Source organism: Trematomus bernacchii, unplaced genomic scaffold, assembly GCF_902827165.1.
Source record: "Trematomus bernacchii unplaced genomic scaffold, fTreBer1.1, whole genome shotgun sequence".
In the NCBI taxonomy this organism is placed as follows: Eukaryota; Metazoa; Chordata; class Actinopteri; order Perciformes; family Nototheniidae; genus Trematomus; species Trematomus bernacchii.
In genome coordinates this window covers 777,352-796,328 of record NW_022987616.1, presented here as the reverse complement: position 1 = coordinate 796,328, position 18,977 = coordinate 777,352, and the positions used below count along the sequence as shown (strand labels likewise).

The following is an 18,977-nucleotide window of genomic DNA, read 5'->3' as shown; positions in this document are numbered from 1 at the left end:
TGATATACAGGCACACACAAATAAACACACACACACACACACACACACACACACACACACACACACACACACACACACACACACACACACAGGTGCTTGTGTGAACTGCCTACAATTGCTTAAATATGAATAATTGGCACACAGAAAACAGATGAATGCTGTTATTTTTTCTTCTTTCAAACACACAAACCCACACACATGCAATAACTTTTTGTTGTAGACAGACATACTCTCTTCCCACACACATATAACCTTATTCAGTTCAACAATCACTTTGATGCTTATAGTGTTAGTTTAAAAGCAGGGAACATCTTCAGCCAATCACTTTGACGCAGCTCTATGTGTTTAAATTCTCTTTGTGGCTAGAAAAAAACGTTTTTAATAAAAGCGGATTAACTATGTTGCTGGAATTTGGAAAATGTATCGTACCTTCCTCCCACTCACACACACTTTCACAAATAATGACATAAACAAACATAGTAGAAGTACGATAAAATATATGTAGGATTGAATACTAAACACTCTTTTGTGTCTTACTCCTCTTTCCTTTGGAGTTTTGTTGGTGAGGCTCTGTTTGTGTTTGGCTATTTATGTCTCGTAACATCTATACCAGCGGTGGAATGCAGTTGTTGATCTGGCCATTAGACACACATATAGACTCAGATAAGTGGAACAACTTGAAAGAAAAACACAGCAAGCCATGAAGATAAATCCTTATATGGACGTGCGAAAAAGAGAATAAACAGATGAAAGACCTGACTGTCAAAGTTGCAGAAATAACAGGAAATAATAACTGACACGGCTAGGGACAGAAAATATAAATTTAACAATAAAACTATTCTGACCGGTAGAAAAGCATCAATTTCCATGCATCTATATTCCTGCCAGAAAATCTTGATTTCCATACAATAACCTTTTTATGGTAAACAGGTGAGAAAAGGCAATATTTGTTGGGAAAAAGACTGTCATTTAAATACAATGATGTGAGATGACATCAAAGGATGTACCTGTAATTTTGTTCCCATTATTTTTGCAAAGACTATGTTGAGCATCACTGAAACGGAACATCCTTGAACCTGTCTCCTTTGCTCTGCTGGGAGACCTAAGATGCGTAGAAGTATCTGGTGAGAATCATTTCTCCCTGTAGTCCCCCTGCTGGGCCTAGGCCTGATGTCATGAATAAATGCATGTCATGCCTCCGCGGTTCGCGACACGCTGCTTTCCCACCCGGCATGAACCATTTCAACTCCCATCCTCCCTCCTCCTGTACCCTTCCCCACTGTTTTCACACCATTGCTGGAGGAATCGGGCCTATCATCCCTCTAAAGCTGCAGCCAATCAACAGCAGCCCAATCCCCCCCCCCCCTTTCTTTAAAAGTAAATCGATTGGTTCACTGTGCGCCAGCCCTTGTCCAATGAGGTGAAAGCGCAGAGATGTCATATCTGGCTGTGACCTGTAAGTGGCAGAGTCTTTGTAAAAGGCAGTGGAATGTGAAACTGCATTAAGGCTTGTGTTATTTTGATCATGATGGTGAAAACCCAAAGGTGGTGCTACCTTACTCTACACATTCATTGATGAATCTCTGGTTCCAGTGTTCCTTACACTTTAAAGGAAACGGCTTTTCTGAAGATGCATCAAATAGTAGTTTTAAAAAGGTCTGGTTTAGCCGGAGTGACATTACAGGTTGCGGATAATGAGTTCCGCAGGGAGAGGGATAATCGGCTGCCGGTAGCTGGAGTCTGGGTGGATGACGGGAGAACATCCTCCTGTACCTCTCTGGGGCTGGTGTCCCTGGAAACCACTAAGGCCACTCGATGATTACAAATGCCCCTTTAATGCATGTTAACGATCGCTGGGTCAGAATGTGATTCCCAGGGAAGAAAGAAAATACTCTCCCTTTTTCTTTCTCTGACTGTCTTATTGGATTTACTTTTTTTACAAGGCATCTGTGTGTCTCACCCCAGATAGAGAGTGTTTACTCACCACAGCTGCAACAGCACTTAGCTAGAGAGAAGGATGACAGCCTGACCTTCCTAACAATGCACTATTAAAATGACATGCAACTGTCATGGTTTTGCCCCAGGTGAAACAATGTGAAGGAATCATGCAATGTGTAATATTGACATGCCCTTGCATTGTACAGGAAAAGGTGTGTTTGTTTGTGTGTGGGTATGTGCTAGTCTTTACTCCCTGTTGTGTACTTTTACCATCAATAAAATGATAATAACTTCTCTTGATTCTTCTTTGAGAGAAGAAAAAACATTATGGTACTTTAAAGAATATCACCATGAAATGCAGTGGGTGGAGGCATAGTTATTTATTTTTTCCCAACTGCGACCAATACAGTTTTGGGGGATGGGGCTCCGACTCAACATCAGACGTCTGCGGGGGACTTTGCCATAGGAGATTTGGATTCACTTTCAGGTTGGCCGAGCAGAAACCATAATGATTCTCTCTGTCTGCCCTTGAAATTATCTTCTCATCGCTTACTCAAATTGATAGATGCAGTCACTTTTTCTTTCTGGCTCACCTGTTCCATTTGCAGATTTGACTAATGCCAAAAGATTTACCGCTTCATGTGGGAGGTCAAACCAGGTGGTCCATCACTTCCCCGCACTCGCTCTGAAAAATACACAACATTTTAGAAGGAGGAATAGTCAGCTATTTCTGCTGTCCTCTCTCCCTAAGTCAGCAACTTCCCGAGAGCAAACCACAAATTCCCCACAGGAGATGTCAAAACAGATTAACTTCTCTCAAATCTACTCCCCAGATTAAATGATTGTAACAATCAAAGTGGCTTTGAGGCTTTGCATAATTTACTTTTTCTCACTCCTTGGAAATTCTGTCTTTGACTTTTTATTCCTCTGTTGGTCTGCAGCCTTGAAGTATTATTACCCTGTAAATCGATAAAGATGATGTATGAGGCGTCCACTGTTAGTGGTATAAACCCTTCTGTTTTCTGTGATATATGAGGATGTATCAAAATGAATGGAGTACCTATTTACTAACTTCCTTTATAGTGAAAACAGACACACACAGTACAACAAAGCCCGCTACTTAGTAATACCCTTAACGTTTGCTTTTATGAGATGTTGTCAGCAGGCATGACACTTTGATTGAACACTTCAATTTCCCTCTCAATGTTTCATCACATCAGTGGCCATCATAACATTAATAAAGCATATATTTTATATGACTGACACATGTTAAATTACACACCACCCAAATGAGGTTTGATGGCCAATTCAGACATTATCAGGGCAACACTGTGATGGATGCACAGAGCAGCTCATGCAACCTAAAGGTTATAAATATCCCCTGCATATGTTAGTCTAAAAATCACTATTCCACTGATCAAATCTGCATCTTGCTCAGCTTTTGTGTTTGTGCTCCTGTAATCTTAACTCAATGCCTGTCTACCCAGGCCAGGTGGTTGTGCGATCTATATCTCTCCTCACCATCGTTATTTTCCTTTTGAAGGCCCCTCTGCATTTGTGTATTCATCACTCTCATCTGGGGTTTGCCTCAGTGAGATAAATGCTTAGGAACGGATCATTAAACAGAGCTTTGGTCTGTTGAACTGAAATGGAAAAATAAGATTAGAGCTTTATGAGAATGTAAATAGCATATCATTGTTTACCTGGATATAATAGAGATTTGAGGTCCAGCTGTTGCTCAAATAGTGGCCATCACAAGTTATTATCAAGAGCTATTTCACAGGATAATATTAATTCAAAGATGCAGAGAAAATGTGTAGTAAGTGAATGCTTAAAGTGGTCTTATTATGTTTTTTTGGGTTTCCCTTTATTGTTCTTTCAAAGGTTAAAATCCCAAAGTTCCCTCCATAGGGAGTTTCTCTCTCACACACTCGATTCTACTCCTTTGTTTTCTTCTGTAAAATAGAGACATTACGTAACCCTCACTCTTCTATTGACTCTTCTTACTGTTCTCAAGGCCAGAATCAATGTCTCCTATAGCTATTTAAAAATGTAATTATCCTACAATTCAGCCATATTACAAATAAATTGGTGAAACTTTTAGGCCCAAACAAGTTCCCTTTCCAACATTGCAAGATGTACTGTAGTTACTCCATTGTCATTCTACTCATGAGTTGCGGCTGCCAATCAATATCTTATTATTAAGCCTCATCAACCTCACTCTCGATGCAACTATCCTGATGCCAGCGCCAATATATGCCAGGATGCCAATACTGGCTCAAGAGTTTTACACAAACAGCCGAGTTTCTCCTCCCCCCCCTCGACACTCATAAACTCATTACTGTTTTTTTATTGGATTCCACTCGTTTCTCAAATGAGACACTTATATTCCAGAGACCGGTATGAAAGTCAATACAGTTTGCAGTTTGTACACACAGACTGGTACCAGGGACTTTCCGTATGTTCGCGCTGAGAAAATGTTCAGTGTAGTAATATTACATTTGGGTTACAGTGGAGGTTTGGTGTCTAATCCTGTGTTCCACCACGGTCCCCACTGGCAGGGCTCAGGCTGTTCATGTGAAGGGCAGAGCCATGTTTCGAATCAGCAAGTGTCCCGATAGTCTTCTCATAGCTCTGGTAGTATCGTCCCTTTCCTCCGCCTTTTGCTTTGATGTGGGCCCTCCTTCTAAGGCCACCGGCGATGGGGGAATAGCCTTTCATATGGGAAATGCTGCTCAGTCTAATCCGCCAATATGTTTTACTATGACAAATCCCCTCAACGTATTGATGTTGATTCAGAAGAAGAAAAAAGTTGAGGGCAGCAGTTTGTCTCCCCTATGGTTATTTTCAGTTTTTCGGGGGGGCGGTCAAGAAGAGACTGTGAAAAATATTGGAAGAGGAAAGGAGGAAGGTGAATTTTCCTCGGGAAGTTAATGAAAGTCCTTGAAGTGTGGCAAGGGAAGCTGTCACCTGCCCTGGTGATAGATAGCAGGCTTACTATTATTAGCATTCCCAGCCCCAGCCTTGAGTTTTATGCCTTACTAGAGCCATTTGTTGATTAATTAATCAGGTAATGTATGCTATCTGTGCTACAAAAGCACCCACATATCTCTCTTGGCCTCTCCTGGGCACTCTGTGCAACCACAGAGCAGGATCCCCTACCAGGCCACAGCACATGCAAGAACATTACAATTCCAAATCAGCCACTGCAAAGAGAAAGCATATACACAAAGGTCCTAGGCTGCTTTTAATGTAAAGGGAAACACTCTCCCATTTCATGAATATATTCACTTCCTCCGGCCGAAAGTCAGCCTTGTCTGATGTAATTATTTGTAACTTTCAGGGAAAGTTTTTAAACTGTCAAATAAAGCTCCACTATGAGGAAGGTAAAAAATAAACTAGGATTGATGCAGGGCTTAATGATTTCTCCTGTTTCTCTGTGTACAATTGAAAAGGGCCGCACAGAAATCCCACGTGGAACATCATAATCAATGTCTGTGTGTACGATACAACAACATCCAGTCACGTTATGAAATACAAACAATCAATACAATTCCAGTCCTTTACTGTGATTATATTTATTGACTTTCTTATTTCGTCCCCTCATGCACATATACTTTCATATATTGCCTTGTCTTAACAATCATTGAATTGGTGCCAACCTGACAAACTGTTACCTAAAGAAATGCTGGATTTGTTTGCTTATCATACTACTTGTAAACATGGTGTTCCAATGGTTATTCCCCATATACACCGTGCACATACATATTGAGAACCAGAGTAACACTGTATATACTGTGTATATACATATTGGCTTCCATCTCCCTGTGCAACATGGCCATCATGTGCCTAAATATCTGTCTGTATTACTTCCTTCTTCTGTATCCTGACACATCGCTCTTCCTGCACAGCTGGCAACATTTGTGGAGCGGCAGGAAATGACATCATACTTTTATGATGTTGCCTTTCCTGTTCTGTCTCATCAGAGAGTTTACCCTTTATTTCTAGAGTGTGGGTGTGTGTGTGTGTGTGTGGTGTGTGTGTGTGTTGGTGTGTGTGTGTGTGTGTGTGTGTGTGTGTGTGTGTGTGTGTGTGTGTGTGTGTGTGTGTGTGTGTGTGTGTGTGTGTGTGTGTTGTGTGTGTGTGTGTGTGTGTGTGTGTGTGTGTGTTGTGTGTGTGTGTGTGTGTGTGTGTGTGTGTGTGTGTGTTGTGTGTGTGTGTGTGTGTGTGTGTGTGTGTGTGTGTGTGTGTGTGTGTGTGTGTGTGTGTGTGTGTGTGTGTGTGTCTGCACATGTACTGTACTCCCTGTCAACTGCATGCCTCCTATTCCTCATCATTTTCTCACACCCCTGTCAGCCCGTCATTTATTCGCCTTGCACCAGGCTATGTGGACCCGAGGAATTTACGATCATTGGCTTGGCTTATTCTCACCTCGTTGTAAAGCTGTAACGGATTTACTGCCACTGGTTTGTCACTCCCGTCATTAAAATGTAAAAGTTTGCGACACTGCATAGAAAGTTACAAATGATGCCGGCGAGCTCGGCTGTTTCCTCCACTTACATACTGCCTGGTTGGAGGTAGTTTGTTCCCTCCTCGAAAACTAAATCATGAGCTGTCACTGCTCCGATCATTCTAAGTAAACTCCACAGCTCAGGGAGGAATGTGGAGCTGATCCTCTTTTAAAAAGAACTGGATTTTCTGCCATTTTCTACATTTCAGACACACTGAATCTTTCTGCTGTCCTGCATGTGCATCGGCAGGGAGGGAATTCTGTTATCTTTTGATATGGCTTGATGCATTTTGATTGCATTTATATGAAAAAGGCCATGTTTTTTCTTTCAATAACGAATGGGAGCCTGGGGAGACTCCTCCTGTGCTGTCTTCTCACTGTAAACCCCACCTGAAGATTTTGACAGTTTGACACTTTAATTTCCTACCGAGTATTTCACCTGAATTTCCCCGGACAAAGAAGAGACATGCTGCTGTGGAAAGAAAAATATCCATATTAGGTTGGAAATTATTAAAGTCTGGGCCTCAATTAAATCTTCTCTGACTTCTCTTTAACTCAGGTTTGGAAAACAGCGACCAGGAGACAAGATGGAGAGGAAGGGCTCCAGTAAATCTAAAGCTGAGGACATGCAGGCGTCAGAGGACGAGACCCAGCGGATGAGGCTGGAACAAGAGAGGTGAGTCTTGGCTCGCTTAAAGCTCAAACAATTAGGACCCAGCTGAACGAAGAAAAAACCCACTGCTGACCAGAAAATGAGCAAACTAACTAATTAGCAAAATGGCAGAGCAAGGTTGGGAAGTTCTGGGAAAGTACTCGGATGTCAATTTGTCAAATGTCCCTTTCTTTTATATCAGTACATTAAATAGATCATTTATGGATTGTTGTTGGCCGTGCCATTCAGAGGCGCTGACCTCTTAATGGTGCTCGTAGGCCCCTGTGGATTTGGCATGATTGAATGGTGCTCATTATAATAGTGAAATCGATATAGCTCTGCATTTGTCTTCTCCTGCAGCTCGACCAGGTTGTTAATCGCTCTGGAATACGCCTTCCTTCTAATCCGCCCCTCTTGGCTCTGTGTCCTCTGGTGTTCGTGGACATCATGACGTCCAGAAGAATAAGGCGAGGCATTGGTTTTGCCGCGTGCACCTCATCCCTCAAAGACAAGCCCCATTTAATTCTCTCCAGCAGCGAAGACAATATTGGTGGCAGGGTGAATGAAAAGACAGCTTGCTGCCTCCATTGTTCTCAAGCAGCCAAATGAACTCAGTAATCAAACTGCCATTGGTAATGACAGCTAATTGAATAGAAACAATAGAGCTTGATACCGCTCCCTCTTACGACGAAGGGAGGATGGATGAGAGAAGGATGGATGGCTGTCTCAAATGCACACAAACACAAACAAGTGCACACGCAACAAAAAGGCTCACAAAGGCCCTCTCCCTTGCTGAATGGAACATCTGGAGGCCTTGCTCAAAAAGCTGTAGCACATTTCTTTTTGGTATTCAACTATGACTTTCCATGATGGTCCTCTGTGCTGAGGGTGCGAGCGCTTCTGGCTGAGGGCCCAACACATTTCCCTCAGTGCACCCTGGAGACCGGTGGGCCTGGCTCTCCATCCAGATCTGTCCCCTTTGAGGAGCTCCCAAACGCCTGTCAAGCTGAGCAGCAGAATCAACACAGACACACAGCGGGCATGAGATATGTAGAGTACATGCCTCTCCCCCCAACACACACACACACTATTTAAATCCAACTTATTTTCTCTCACTGCTGTCACCCAATTTCTTTGTCTGCTACTTGGTCTTGCAGCACGTTCTCATTCCCTGTCTTGTTTGTGTCCGTTCTGCATGTGTGAGCTCCGGTCCTGGCTCCTGGTGCAGGAGGGCAACCTAATTCTTTATTTTTGTACCTGTTCCCAAATCCCATCACTCAGCCAGGCCAGGATTGTCCCTCGGTTAATGGAAAGGGTGTCCTGAGGGAAATCGTGGTGGGTAATAATAAACCAACCTGCCATGAAGACAAGTCGATATTCAAAGCATTAGGGTTCAGCAGGACGACAGCTCAGAAATCCATTACTTCTTGTATTTTTTGGGTATCACTACTGTTTTGCACTCCCAAGGTGCTACGTTTGATTGTCTTAGTTCTCTGCTCAAGGCACATGCTCTGATTGATTTCCATGCTGACACTGAGACAGGACCATTTCAGATTGCCTCTATGAAATTATGGATCGGACCGTAACGGGTTTCCGACGCTGGCAATCGTCAGCACGGCCCGGGATGGGACCCAGCCAAACCCCCCCGCGCGGCTGACATTAGCGATCATTAATTCAAGCAGACGGTTTTGACAGGGGCTTTTAGTGATTCAAAATAGGAGTCAGCGCAGAGGTGAGACAGATTAATTCATAAAACCTGCCCTTTTTAGCCTGCAATAAGGCCGCTACGGTTATATATTTAAAACTCTGACCTTGATATGATTCATGCAATTTATGGTTTGGCTTGCGGTCCTTGCAGACACAACCTCCTTTATTTTGATTAAAAATGTTATCCTCCATTGATATCTTGTCAGCCTGTTATGGATTGAAGATGATGGAGAAGAGTACATTAAGTTTGACTTCATTGCCAGAGCACAGTGCAGTGCACCCACTTGATGAAGAGCGGTTATCAGCAGCATTTGTTTTGCCAATGTTTGGAAGGTTTTACAGAGCTCCTGTGATTGACTGTTTCATGTTCTTCATCAAGGCGACATTAGAACCTGTGGTTACTAGACTGATCGAAATCTTTGTTCAGCACAGCGGTGGCAGCCATTACGCTGGTCTCTATGCCCGTGGACAGCACCCAAGCCACCCCTATCTGATTGGCTCATGTTGTGAGGACTGTGGAGACAACAAGCTCTGTGATTGGACCTTGGGTGGCTTGGAAAGCAGCCGTTTCCGTGGCTATGGCCTTTATTCATGCAAGCCATGGGGGAGAAGAGAGAAAGAAAGAAACACAGGGCAGGTGGTGTTGGTGGAGCTTGTATCAGTCTCTGACTTATCTCTGCACGTTAGCCCTGAAACTATATTTTCCCAGCCAAAGAGGGATGCACACAAAGACAACCTGACAATGTTCCTTCTTCATTTTCCGCCTGAACTGAACTCCATTTACTCTGTCTTTCTCTGCGGCAGCTGATTATGATGTCCATTCTCTCTTATCAGCTTGGCTCCGGTTGGCTTCTAATCAGCGGCCAGCCCTCCACTGCTACTCTCCTTGTACCCACTCCCAGACCACAGCAAATCACTGGTTTTTTTTTTATCCTCGACAGTGGCCTGCTTCCTCTTGTTTGTTGTTTGATGTCCTGCTGACTCTGGACAAACAACACTTGACCAGCGATTCTCGAGTGCGTCCGTCAGCACAATTCATATTGACGAACAGAAAACTTGGATTAGTCTTGATAGATAAGATCTTCGATTCAGATGATGAGAAGTTTGTCTCTTACATCATGTTCGGGTTACATTCACTATTACAGTATATAAAATAAAGCAATTTCCTCTAAGGCAGATCCTTCTTTTTCAGTATTTTTGTCAGTAATTGTGGTACAATCTTTATCATTTCACTTTGTAAAACCATCTCATTATTTCAGTATCCTATTTGAGTTTCATTTGCATATTGAGTTCAAAGAAGGCTCCAATTAACTGATTGGGAAGTGTGATTATGCTTGTAATTATATTGATACCTACAGCAAGTTAATGCGATTGTTAACACTGTGAATTAACACCACGGAACTTGGACAATTATCTATGTGATTACATTATGCTGTTATGGGCCAAGTGTCAACACAAAAGATGGCCTATCGGTGGTTTGCGATTCTGCACAGACAGCTGCACGCAGGCTCATTTAATGCATTTTGATTAGATTCATACACATTCTGTCCTCCATCTGCACTCCAGAACAATAGAACATGTTTTGGTGAGGGGGTATTAGAAGGAAAAAATCCATTCAAGGCGGCTCAATGAGAATGTAAGAGAGCAATTGCATTCTGTTTCATCTACCAAGGTAACAATGCATATTGAAGAGGCAGGTTTTCAAGCTTCTAAGTGTTGACTTCAAAATGTGTGTCTGAAAGTACAGACAGCCCCCGTACCCCCTTCATCTTTGTCTCCCCTCGCCTCCCTTGGGTAGATTACACGTTGACAAACATATGGAGAAGGAGTCTGTTGGATTTGTTGGGGGAAAAAAACAGCTTTGATGGATAAACAGAGAGATTTATTCAGTTTGGAGAACTTGAGGTGAGCTTACATGTTGCTATCGTTTCACAACTCTTCTTCTGAAATGAAGCTGCAACAGTTTCATTGCAAATTCCATTTCAGTTGATGTGAAGGAATTCTTACTCAATGTAGTGACAATGAAAGGCTAGTAAAACATACAGGGAGAACAACAGTTTAAAGGGGGATAGGTTGAATAAAGGGTGATGCTGGGTGTACATACTTGTACTAAGACATGGTCAGTCAGTGCATGAGGGATTGAACTTTAACTGCCCTGAAAAGCTCTGATTTAGTCTGTCTAGACTCTATTTTAGCCAGGAGGAAATGCCTTTCCACTTTACTGTTTTGAAGAACAACCAAGTAGGCATTTTATTATATTTAAAAGAAAATTCAGCATTTAAAAAAAAAGAAAGAATGTGTAGACATTAAATAGAGACAAAAGAAACTGAGGAATTAGTAATGTAATACTGGTTATCTTCCATTCTGTCATCAGTAATTAAAATGAAAAGGGAAATCCAAAGTTGGGCTGCAATGAAGCACTACAGATAATGGTCCCCTTTTTGAAATAAAATATCCCCGGGCTGGTTGCATTAAAAGCTGCAGTGTCCTCTCCTCTCAAACATACTATCTGGTAAGAGGAGAAGACAGGAGTAGGGCTGGTAATTGGGGCTGTTCAGTAATAATGTGTTTAGTGTGGGCAGCACTTTCCTCTATGTTAACATGCTGGGCCATTAATTGGCTAATGGAGTATATATGGTAGAGCGTGGGGGTGGTGTCTCAGGAGAAAGTGGGGAGAGGAGAGGAGTTGAAAGCAGTAGTTGCAGGTTCCCCAAGAATAAAACAGTTAGCAGGTGAGGATGTTTGCTTTAGGGCTTATCAGCATATTACAAAGCAGAACGACCCCTGTTTCCTAGACAATATTTATATCATTTGCTTGATGTTTTTCTGAAGCTTTGCATATATTAATACAGCTGCTTCAAATGTTTTCAGGCAGTTGAATGGGGATTTTCAGAGGATATCAGCCTCATAAATATAGCTTAGGAAGGGCCTGCTACATCTACTTAGGTGTAGAAAGCCATTATCAACTAATAAAATGGTGGATCACCGCCACAAGAGGATGCCAACCTACAATGGTCGTTTTATTTGATTAGAGCAAATGTGGATGTGTGTCCCGTTTCAATACAGAACTCGACACGTTACCTTATTTTGATTCACGTAACATGCTTTACTTACTTACATAACATTTGTTCACTAACACACTTATTTGAACCCAAACCATATTTTCCTTAACCTTCCCAAGTTATTCCCCGAGGCCTCAAACACAGATGCATAGGTCTATTGTAGTTTTTGAGTTGAAATATTGGATTGGACGATTTGAACCAGAAGCTTAATTATGAATAAATAAGTAAAACGCTAAAACACAAAATGGAGCCAACAGTAATAACGTTAATGGCTAAAGCATGACTCACATAGTATCTCATTTGGTATTTGTGATTGTTAATATCCTTTTATTGAAATGCACTTATTAGCTTTATCAATGTCAGACTCCCGAGGCCTCAAAGAGAAGTCACTCTGATAGCTTGTCGCCAGTCTAGCCAAGGCCATTATCTCTCCGAAATGTCAATATTGCCGTTTTTATTAATCTGATTAGTCCATAAAACGCCTCAGGGTTCTGAGATCCCAGCGGACTTCCGTGAACCTGTGGTAACATCATTGTCTGGTCCTTCCTGGCACACATCTGACATCACTTTAGCCAGATGGCAGGTGAAAGGGCTTCTGGGAATTAGTGTTTTGCTCCCCGTGAGGCTTGTTTTTTGTTTCCGACAACTCAAGCTAAAGTGAGAGCACAGCGAGCGAACACAACCGTGCTGTGAGTTGATCATTTCCATAATGTACCTGGTCTGCGACAATTCAAAAATACACCAAACCAGCTTAGAGACTTCATAATATGACTGCATATCATGCAACATTGCATCAGGCCTCCATCAAAATCTCACTCTGCAGATAATGCTGAGAAAATGGGATTTTGGACGGCTAAAAATAAACAAGGCAGTCTATGGGTAGGATGTGGGAATTGGGTTAATTCGGCATTGAAAAAGGATGATTGTTTAAAATGTGATTACTTTTATTAAAATACACAGACATGGGAGAGAGTGTTAGGCTATGGGGGATTCTAGGTCTGTTCCAAACCTGTCAATCTTCTGTGAGCAGCAGCGGTGGGGGGGGGTCAAAGGTCAGTTATGACCTGAGGTAATAGGGAAGTCTAGCACCAGTGGGAGGTAGCGTGCTTGTATGGTTGTGTGTGAATGTGTATGTTACCCTACAGCAGGGATACAACATCTGGAACCACTGAGCAGACTGGTGGCTGCGGCCAGGGTCACCGCAGTGGGAGGTCAATTTCCCCCTCTGCCTGTCCTCAGCCCCTCTCCTCTTTTACTCCCCACTGTCCACCTCCTCCCTCCTCCAACGCCAGCACTCCTCGCTCTCATGCAGCTCCATGACTGAGTCTTGTTAGCTGTGGACAGATGGGCATTCACATGGAACCATTCTTTAAGACAGGAAAGGCCCTGTGAAAGGCCCTGTTGTGTGGAAGTGGTCCCGGTGAGAGGAACGGCACGGAGAGAGAGGAAGGGGCTGGAAGGAGGAAGAAGAGGTCTGAATGTCTCTCTCCTACCTCCTCTTGTTAAAAGACCTGAGGGGTAAAATGTGTGGCTTTTCTGGCTCATGGAAAGCCACACATTTAAATAATACTCCTAAGCTTCTTTCGCTACAGAGGAAGACATTCTTTTCAGTCCTCATTCTCTGTTTCTCAGGACAAAAAATATGATACTTTAGAAGTTTGAAGAGAAGACGTCTGGAAGTCTCTCTGAGTTGCCTCCTTCCTGTTCATTTATTATGCACTTGCAACTCAATATCTCATATACAATAAAGTGTCACTTGTTTCTACATGTAGGTCAATTAAGTCCTCATTAGAAAAACATTTGACATTTGTAAGAAAGCATCTTTGTCTGAGTTCCCATTCAAAACTTATGAAACATTTAAAAATTATCAAAAAACATCATATATACAAGCTGGACCAAATCGTATATAACTTTCCTGAGTATAAAAATAAACAAACTCAAAATTCAGGAATTTGAAACGGTTCTTTTGCACTAGCATGAGTTGGCCAAATACATAGTTTGGCAAAGAAAATGAATTGGCAATATTTTACACACATTTCAAACCATCTAAAAACTCAATTAACTGCTTAAGAATAAAAACTCGCAATTTGAGGGTGTGAAATCTTTCTTTTAAGTGAGGAAATGATATTGAATGTTGGCATTTCTAGCATTTGTGAGATGATTCATAAATAAAAAATTATTTATAACAAACATTTCCTCTTCATTTTCTTTTCACAGAATACAGGCCAAAAAGCTGGAGCTTCGTGAAAGGCAGGAGAAGGAGAGGGAATATGCTGAGATCCAAGATGTTGTTGGCGGTACCTTCAGCTCAGATGAGGAGCCCACCTACGCTGGCATCGGATCTTTAGACTCGTCGATGGATAGCAGCAGCATGGACCCTTACAGCCACCACTACCATCTCCCACAGAGTCCCCTGAGTCCTCCCCTTCCCATCAGCCATCAGGAAAATGGGCCACCCTTGGAGGCTCTGTATGCCCAGGTCAACAAGCCGCGCAATGGACGCCCTGCAGCTCCAGACAGGTAGGGAGCGCCCAAAGAAAATGTCCATACACTTACAGAATCAACAGTGTCACTCACTACCGTTCTCGTTCATTCACACGTCACTAACTACTTTTGTGCTTTGGAAGAAGTTCATTTACACCTCATCCATAATTTATAAGCAGCGGTGTGATTGTATTTGCTCACTTTTACTTGTCATGGGTGACACACGCCGCACAGAAAAACAATGAATTTCACACAAGGTATTATCGCTGCCTCGTCCCACAGGGGTTTGTCCCGTGCAACTGGCAGGATCCAAAGGCAAGGTAAAACAACAGAAGGAGCCTATCAGTCGTTTTCCATGTGCTAGAATTTAATATCTTTTTTTTTTCATTATCCTCGGATCACAAGTAATCCTCCCCGGTCCCTCACACACCTTTTTCAAAGAGTCACGCTGCATGGGACTTAAGCTTGTTTGCCACTGGGGGGTTGTATCGTTCATAACCTCCGTGTCAACACGAATATTTGATGTGATGACAGCGCCATGCAGAGCTTTAGTTTCATATTATTGTTTTCATAGCCTATTGCTGAAAGACATGTGTAAAGTTATCTCATATGTTTTTATTTATGTATTTAAGTCCAAACTAAAGTCCACAAAATCAATGTCAATCCAACGTTGGGATAAACAGCAAATGGATGAATAGCCATTGATATCTTCTACAAAACGTTTATTAACACAGAATTTTAATTAATTATTTAATTCAATCCCTTCAATCTCACATTCCTCTTAAATCTTCCTCTATCTTAAGATAAGATAAGATAGAACTTTATTGATCCCAATTTGGGACATGTTTGTGTTGCAGCAGCATAAAAAGACATGGCATTGTACAATAAAAATTAAAAGACAAAAAATAAACCAGAAAGTAGAAAATATACATGTTGAATTTACAAAAGAACAATAACAAGATAAGCATGAGTATTTAGAAAATCCAAGCTTTATCATACACATATTAGACTAAGAGTTGTCATGAGGGCCATAGGTTTCCTGTAGGTCACATCCAGTGGTGACAAGTCATGAGATTTCTATTCCCATGGTCCTCCAGAACCTTTCAGGGTGTTATTAATGGATCGGATAATACCCACCTCCTGTGATTGACAGCTGTCACCTGGGGGCTTGTGACCTTTCACTGCTGGGCTCAGGTGGGGCGGGGTTGCATATGTTACCAAGACAGTGCTTCTCTATGTGAGTCAGTGTGTCTGTTTTTTTAAGAGGATTTAGAGTCTCCATCCTGTAACACCCCCCCCCCCGTGACAATCGGAGTAGATATGACAAGGTTATCTGGCCCCTCTGATAGCCGGCTCAATCCATGTGCCAATACATCCGGGGCTTAGTGAAGGCCACTGATCCATATGTCCAAAGTGAAGGTAACCTCCACATGTTTCCTGTGGATAGCCTTGTTGTGTCATAACAGCAATCTACTGTAAACCATCCCACTTCCCAAACCAGAGCTCAATAAGAAGCCTGAAAGCTAGTTGAAAAAAGAAGGCAAGACAATGAGGTTGACTTGTGGAAAATGAGCCTGTGTATTCAGATCACAGGACTTTAAGATGTTGGTCAGTGATAGACATGATGCTATTGATTCTCAATAAGCTCTTTGCAGGGAAACTGTATAAAATCCTTTACATAAGACAATCCTTTGAGTGCTTAGTCTGTTTTTTATCCTTTGTTGCCGGAGGGAATATTAATAGCAATCTTCTTAATCGCTCCCATGGAGAAATTAAAAGACAAAAATGTTAGGCAAGGAACCTTTTGCACAAGGGGTCTGATAGTAAACAGAGGCTTATCACTGGAATAGGATTTTTTACATATTTTTGGATTCTAAGGTTTATTTAGATGTTTTTATGTCCACTTACAATATGGCAGCTGTTCTATATATCTGTTCTGTTTGAATCTTAAAATAGTTGTTATCTTTGAGATTGAAAAACAAATACCGCATAGTGGTCATTAGGTAGTCTCTAAAACAATCGGGTTCACATAGCAAATAACTCCTTATCTTTTCTGCTCACTTGTTTCAGCAGTTTCTTAGAAATAAAGAATACTCACCGTCGCAGGTTTATTTCTGCATAAAAAGCTTAGTGTTGCATGTTCATTATAAACACAAGCTTATATTTAGTGGAGAACTGAGCTTTAAGAATTGATAGTGCAGTATGGAGTTTTATTTGCAGGCACAGGATTAGCTTTTTGCGAGTGTTGTGATTTGATTTGAAATATAAGCCGATGTTCACCACTGCATTTTTGTTTTGCACCTCTCACTGCTTTGCATATCTTGTGTATGCCAGCCCGGCTGTATGCCTGTAATATTTGTCTTGCTGTCTTTGAGATATAATAATAATATGCACTGGTTCTTATTTAGCTCAGAGGCTTTCTATTTACCATTTGCGAAAAGGAGCTTGAAACACATTCACATTCAAGATTCCTGTCACTTGCCTACCATAACAAACATAAACAGTCATTTGCATTTCTAAATTAAACTTAATGGAACTTTCATTGTCAAATACAGCGCCAACAAAAGAGAATTTGCATTCATTTCTGATTGTACCATGTAGCCTATTAAGACAGCAAAATTGGATAGAGAACTTTTTGTTTTGCCATTTAGAGATCCAGTGTGACTTACAATTTCTTTACTTTCTAATCCTGCCACTGCTATGCAACCTAATATTTCGAGCTGCATGACTTCCTGTTTGAAGATCAGGAAAAAGGAAGTCAGTGAGGTTTGCGTAAGGAAGGCTTCTCATTCCTGGCTGTCAGTCAGTCTTCAGTATGAAAGAGCAGAATGAGTTGCGTTGAACCCTGACCTGGATACTGTTACCAGCATCTGAGGTGGGCCCCGGAGAAACACACTGTGATCAAAGGGGCAGATTAAGGATCCCGTCTTAAAGGGATATTTCACGTTTTATTTCCTAGTAAAACATCTGACAGCCAGCCAGCAACTTGTTACAAATCTAAAATCTAACTGCACTATATTCATTTATAAAGTCACACTCCCTAATGCCTAAAACCTGATTTATGACTAGGCACAAGAGTTCTTAAGGGGGTTTAAGAATAGATTCCAGATAGCATACCATACAGGAAATATACATTTGTTGATTTCTTTGTTGTTGTTGTTGTTGTTGTACAAAACATGAGAACCAGGTAAACCCATTACGCTGTCACTGGTAGTCACCACATCTCCCACAGCATAGATAATAATAGTATATGAGGATATTACCATGGCGTGACGCATCTCCTGATAATCATATGACCTCTATAAGCATCGCTCAACTGCACACATCATCTTACCTTGTAACATTGGTTCCAGGGACCAACTAAGTGAAAGAAAATTGAATTGAAATTAGCTGAGAGCCTTCCTAAAAATACACAGAATGCTGTGAGTGTTGGAGGGTGACTACACTCACACTTACTGTATCAGTTTCTTACATCTAAAAGCCACCTAGTCAAACATGTGCTTAGTTGGAACAACATCAGACAATGCTGCCGTACCCTGGAGTCTAAGTTCTCATCATTTTGTTTACTGGACATCCCTGTGTGCTGTCATTACACCACAACAGTTCAGTCATAGAGAAGAAGGTTTTTTTAGATCGAGTCAACTAATTAGAGACACTTAGGGGCCATTTGGTTGATGTGGGCTGGTGCTCCTTTTAAGGGGAGGTGGGGTCTAAATGCTTGCAATTGCCAGTTGCTGTATAGCTTTTGCATCTTAGACTCTTGTTATGCTTCATCTATTTATACACATGTGCATTCATTTTGTGCCATAATAAATGCATTCACCTTTGGCTCGCCAATGCTTTCAAAGCTGCACTGTTGTTTATCCACTACAGTTAATATGAAGGGGCCGCAGCTGGATAAATAGCCCGGGTATACGCCTCTCTCTCTGATAGACCTTCGGTAATGGAGCCCTAATGGGAAGGTCACTGTGACTGTAAAGCTGGAATGAGTCAGACCTGAGCCTATAAACCCTTGGAGATACAAGGACCCCTGGTTGCTGTGGGCGTCGAGATCCTGGCCATTTAGCCATATCGGGTTTTACTGTTCCTCTACAGGATCATGGAACAACAAGAGCTCATTTGACAATTTATTACCAACCTCAACATTATTAGAGCTGGCAGCACCAGTGGTGTTTTGACAATGCTGTCAGACTCTGTAAAACTGAAGGGCACCAATAGAAATGCAGGATTTATTCTTGTCCAGTTTTGTTAAAACCTCATATAAAGTCAAAGTAAATATCATTTTCACTCTAAAACCTGTCGCATGAATTGGGCTCTATGACGTTAACATGAAAGCGATTCAGACGTTAACCCCTGAATAGTGTGTTATTTGTCCACTGTTTTAAAAATAAAAAGTTAGACCCAGCATGATAGAATGACCTCATTTCTCAACATCCAACCGACAAGTCAACCGCTCCATCTGCCAGGGGACCGCGGGGTTTGGGTGACTGGCATTGGATCGCGCGCTTCAGAACGACAAGCTGACAGGTGCCAAGCTCGATGGGATTTGTGGGAAGCGAGCGTGAAACAAAGCATCACCTTTGAAAACTCAATATGATTGACTGCTGCTCCCATTACCCAGACG

At 41.9% G+C, this 18,977-nt stretch overlaps 1 protein-coding gene across 6 annotated transcripts in view; it reads left to right on the top strand.

The window, feature by feature from the left end:
- Positions 1 to 18,977, top strand: part of LOC117483951 (partitioning defective 3 homolog) — a 284,671-nt gene that overhangs the window by 203,570 nt on the left and 62,124 nt on the right. For all 6 annotated transcript variants that reach the window (XM_034132308.1, XM_034132309.1, XM_034132305.1 and 3 more), the window contains 2 exons: positions 7,008 to 7,124; positions 14,087 to 14,389. In XM_034132308.1, the coding sequence (XP_033988199.1) occupies positions 7,008 to 7,124; positions 14,087 to 14,389 (420 nt within the window). The remainder of the gene's footprint in view (positions 1 to 7,007; positions 7,125 to 14,086; positions 14,390 to 18,977) is intronic.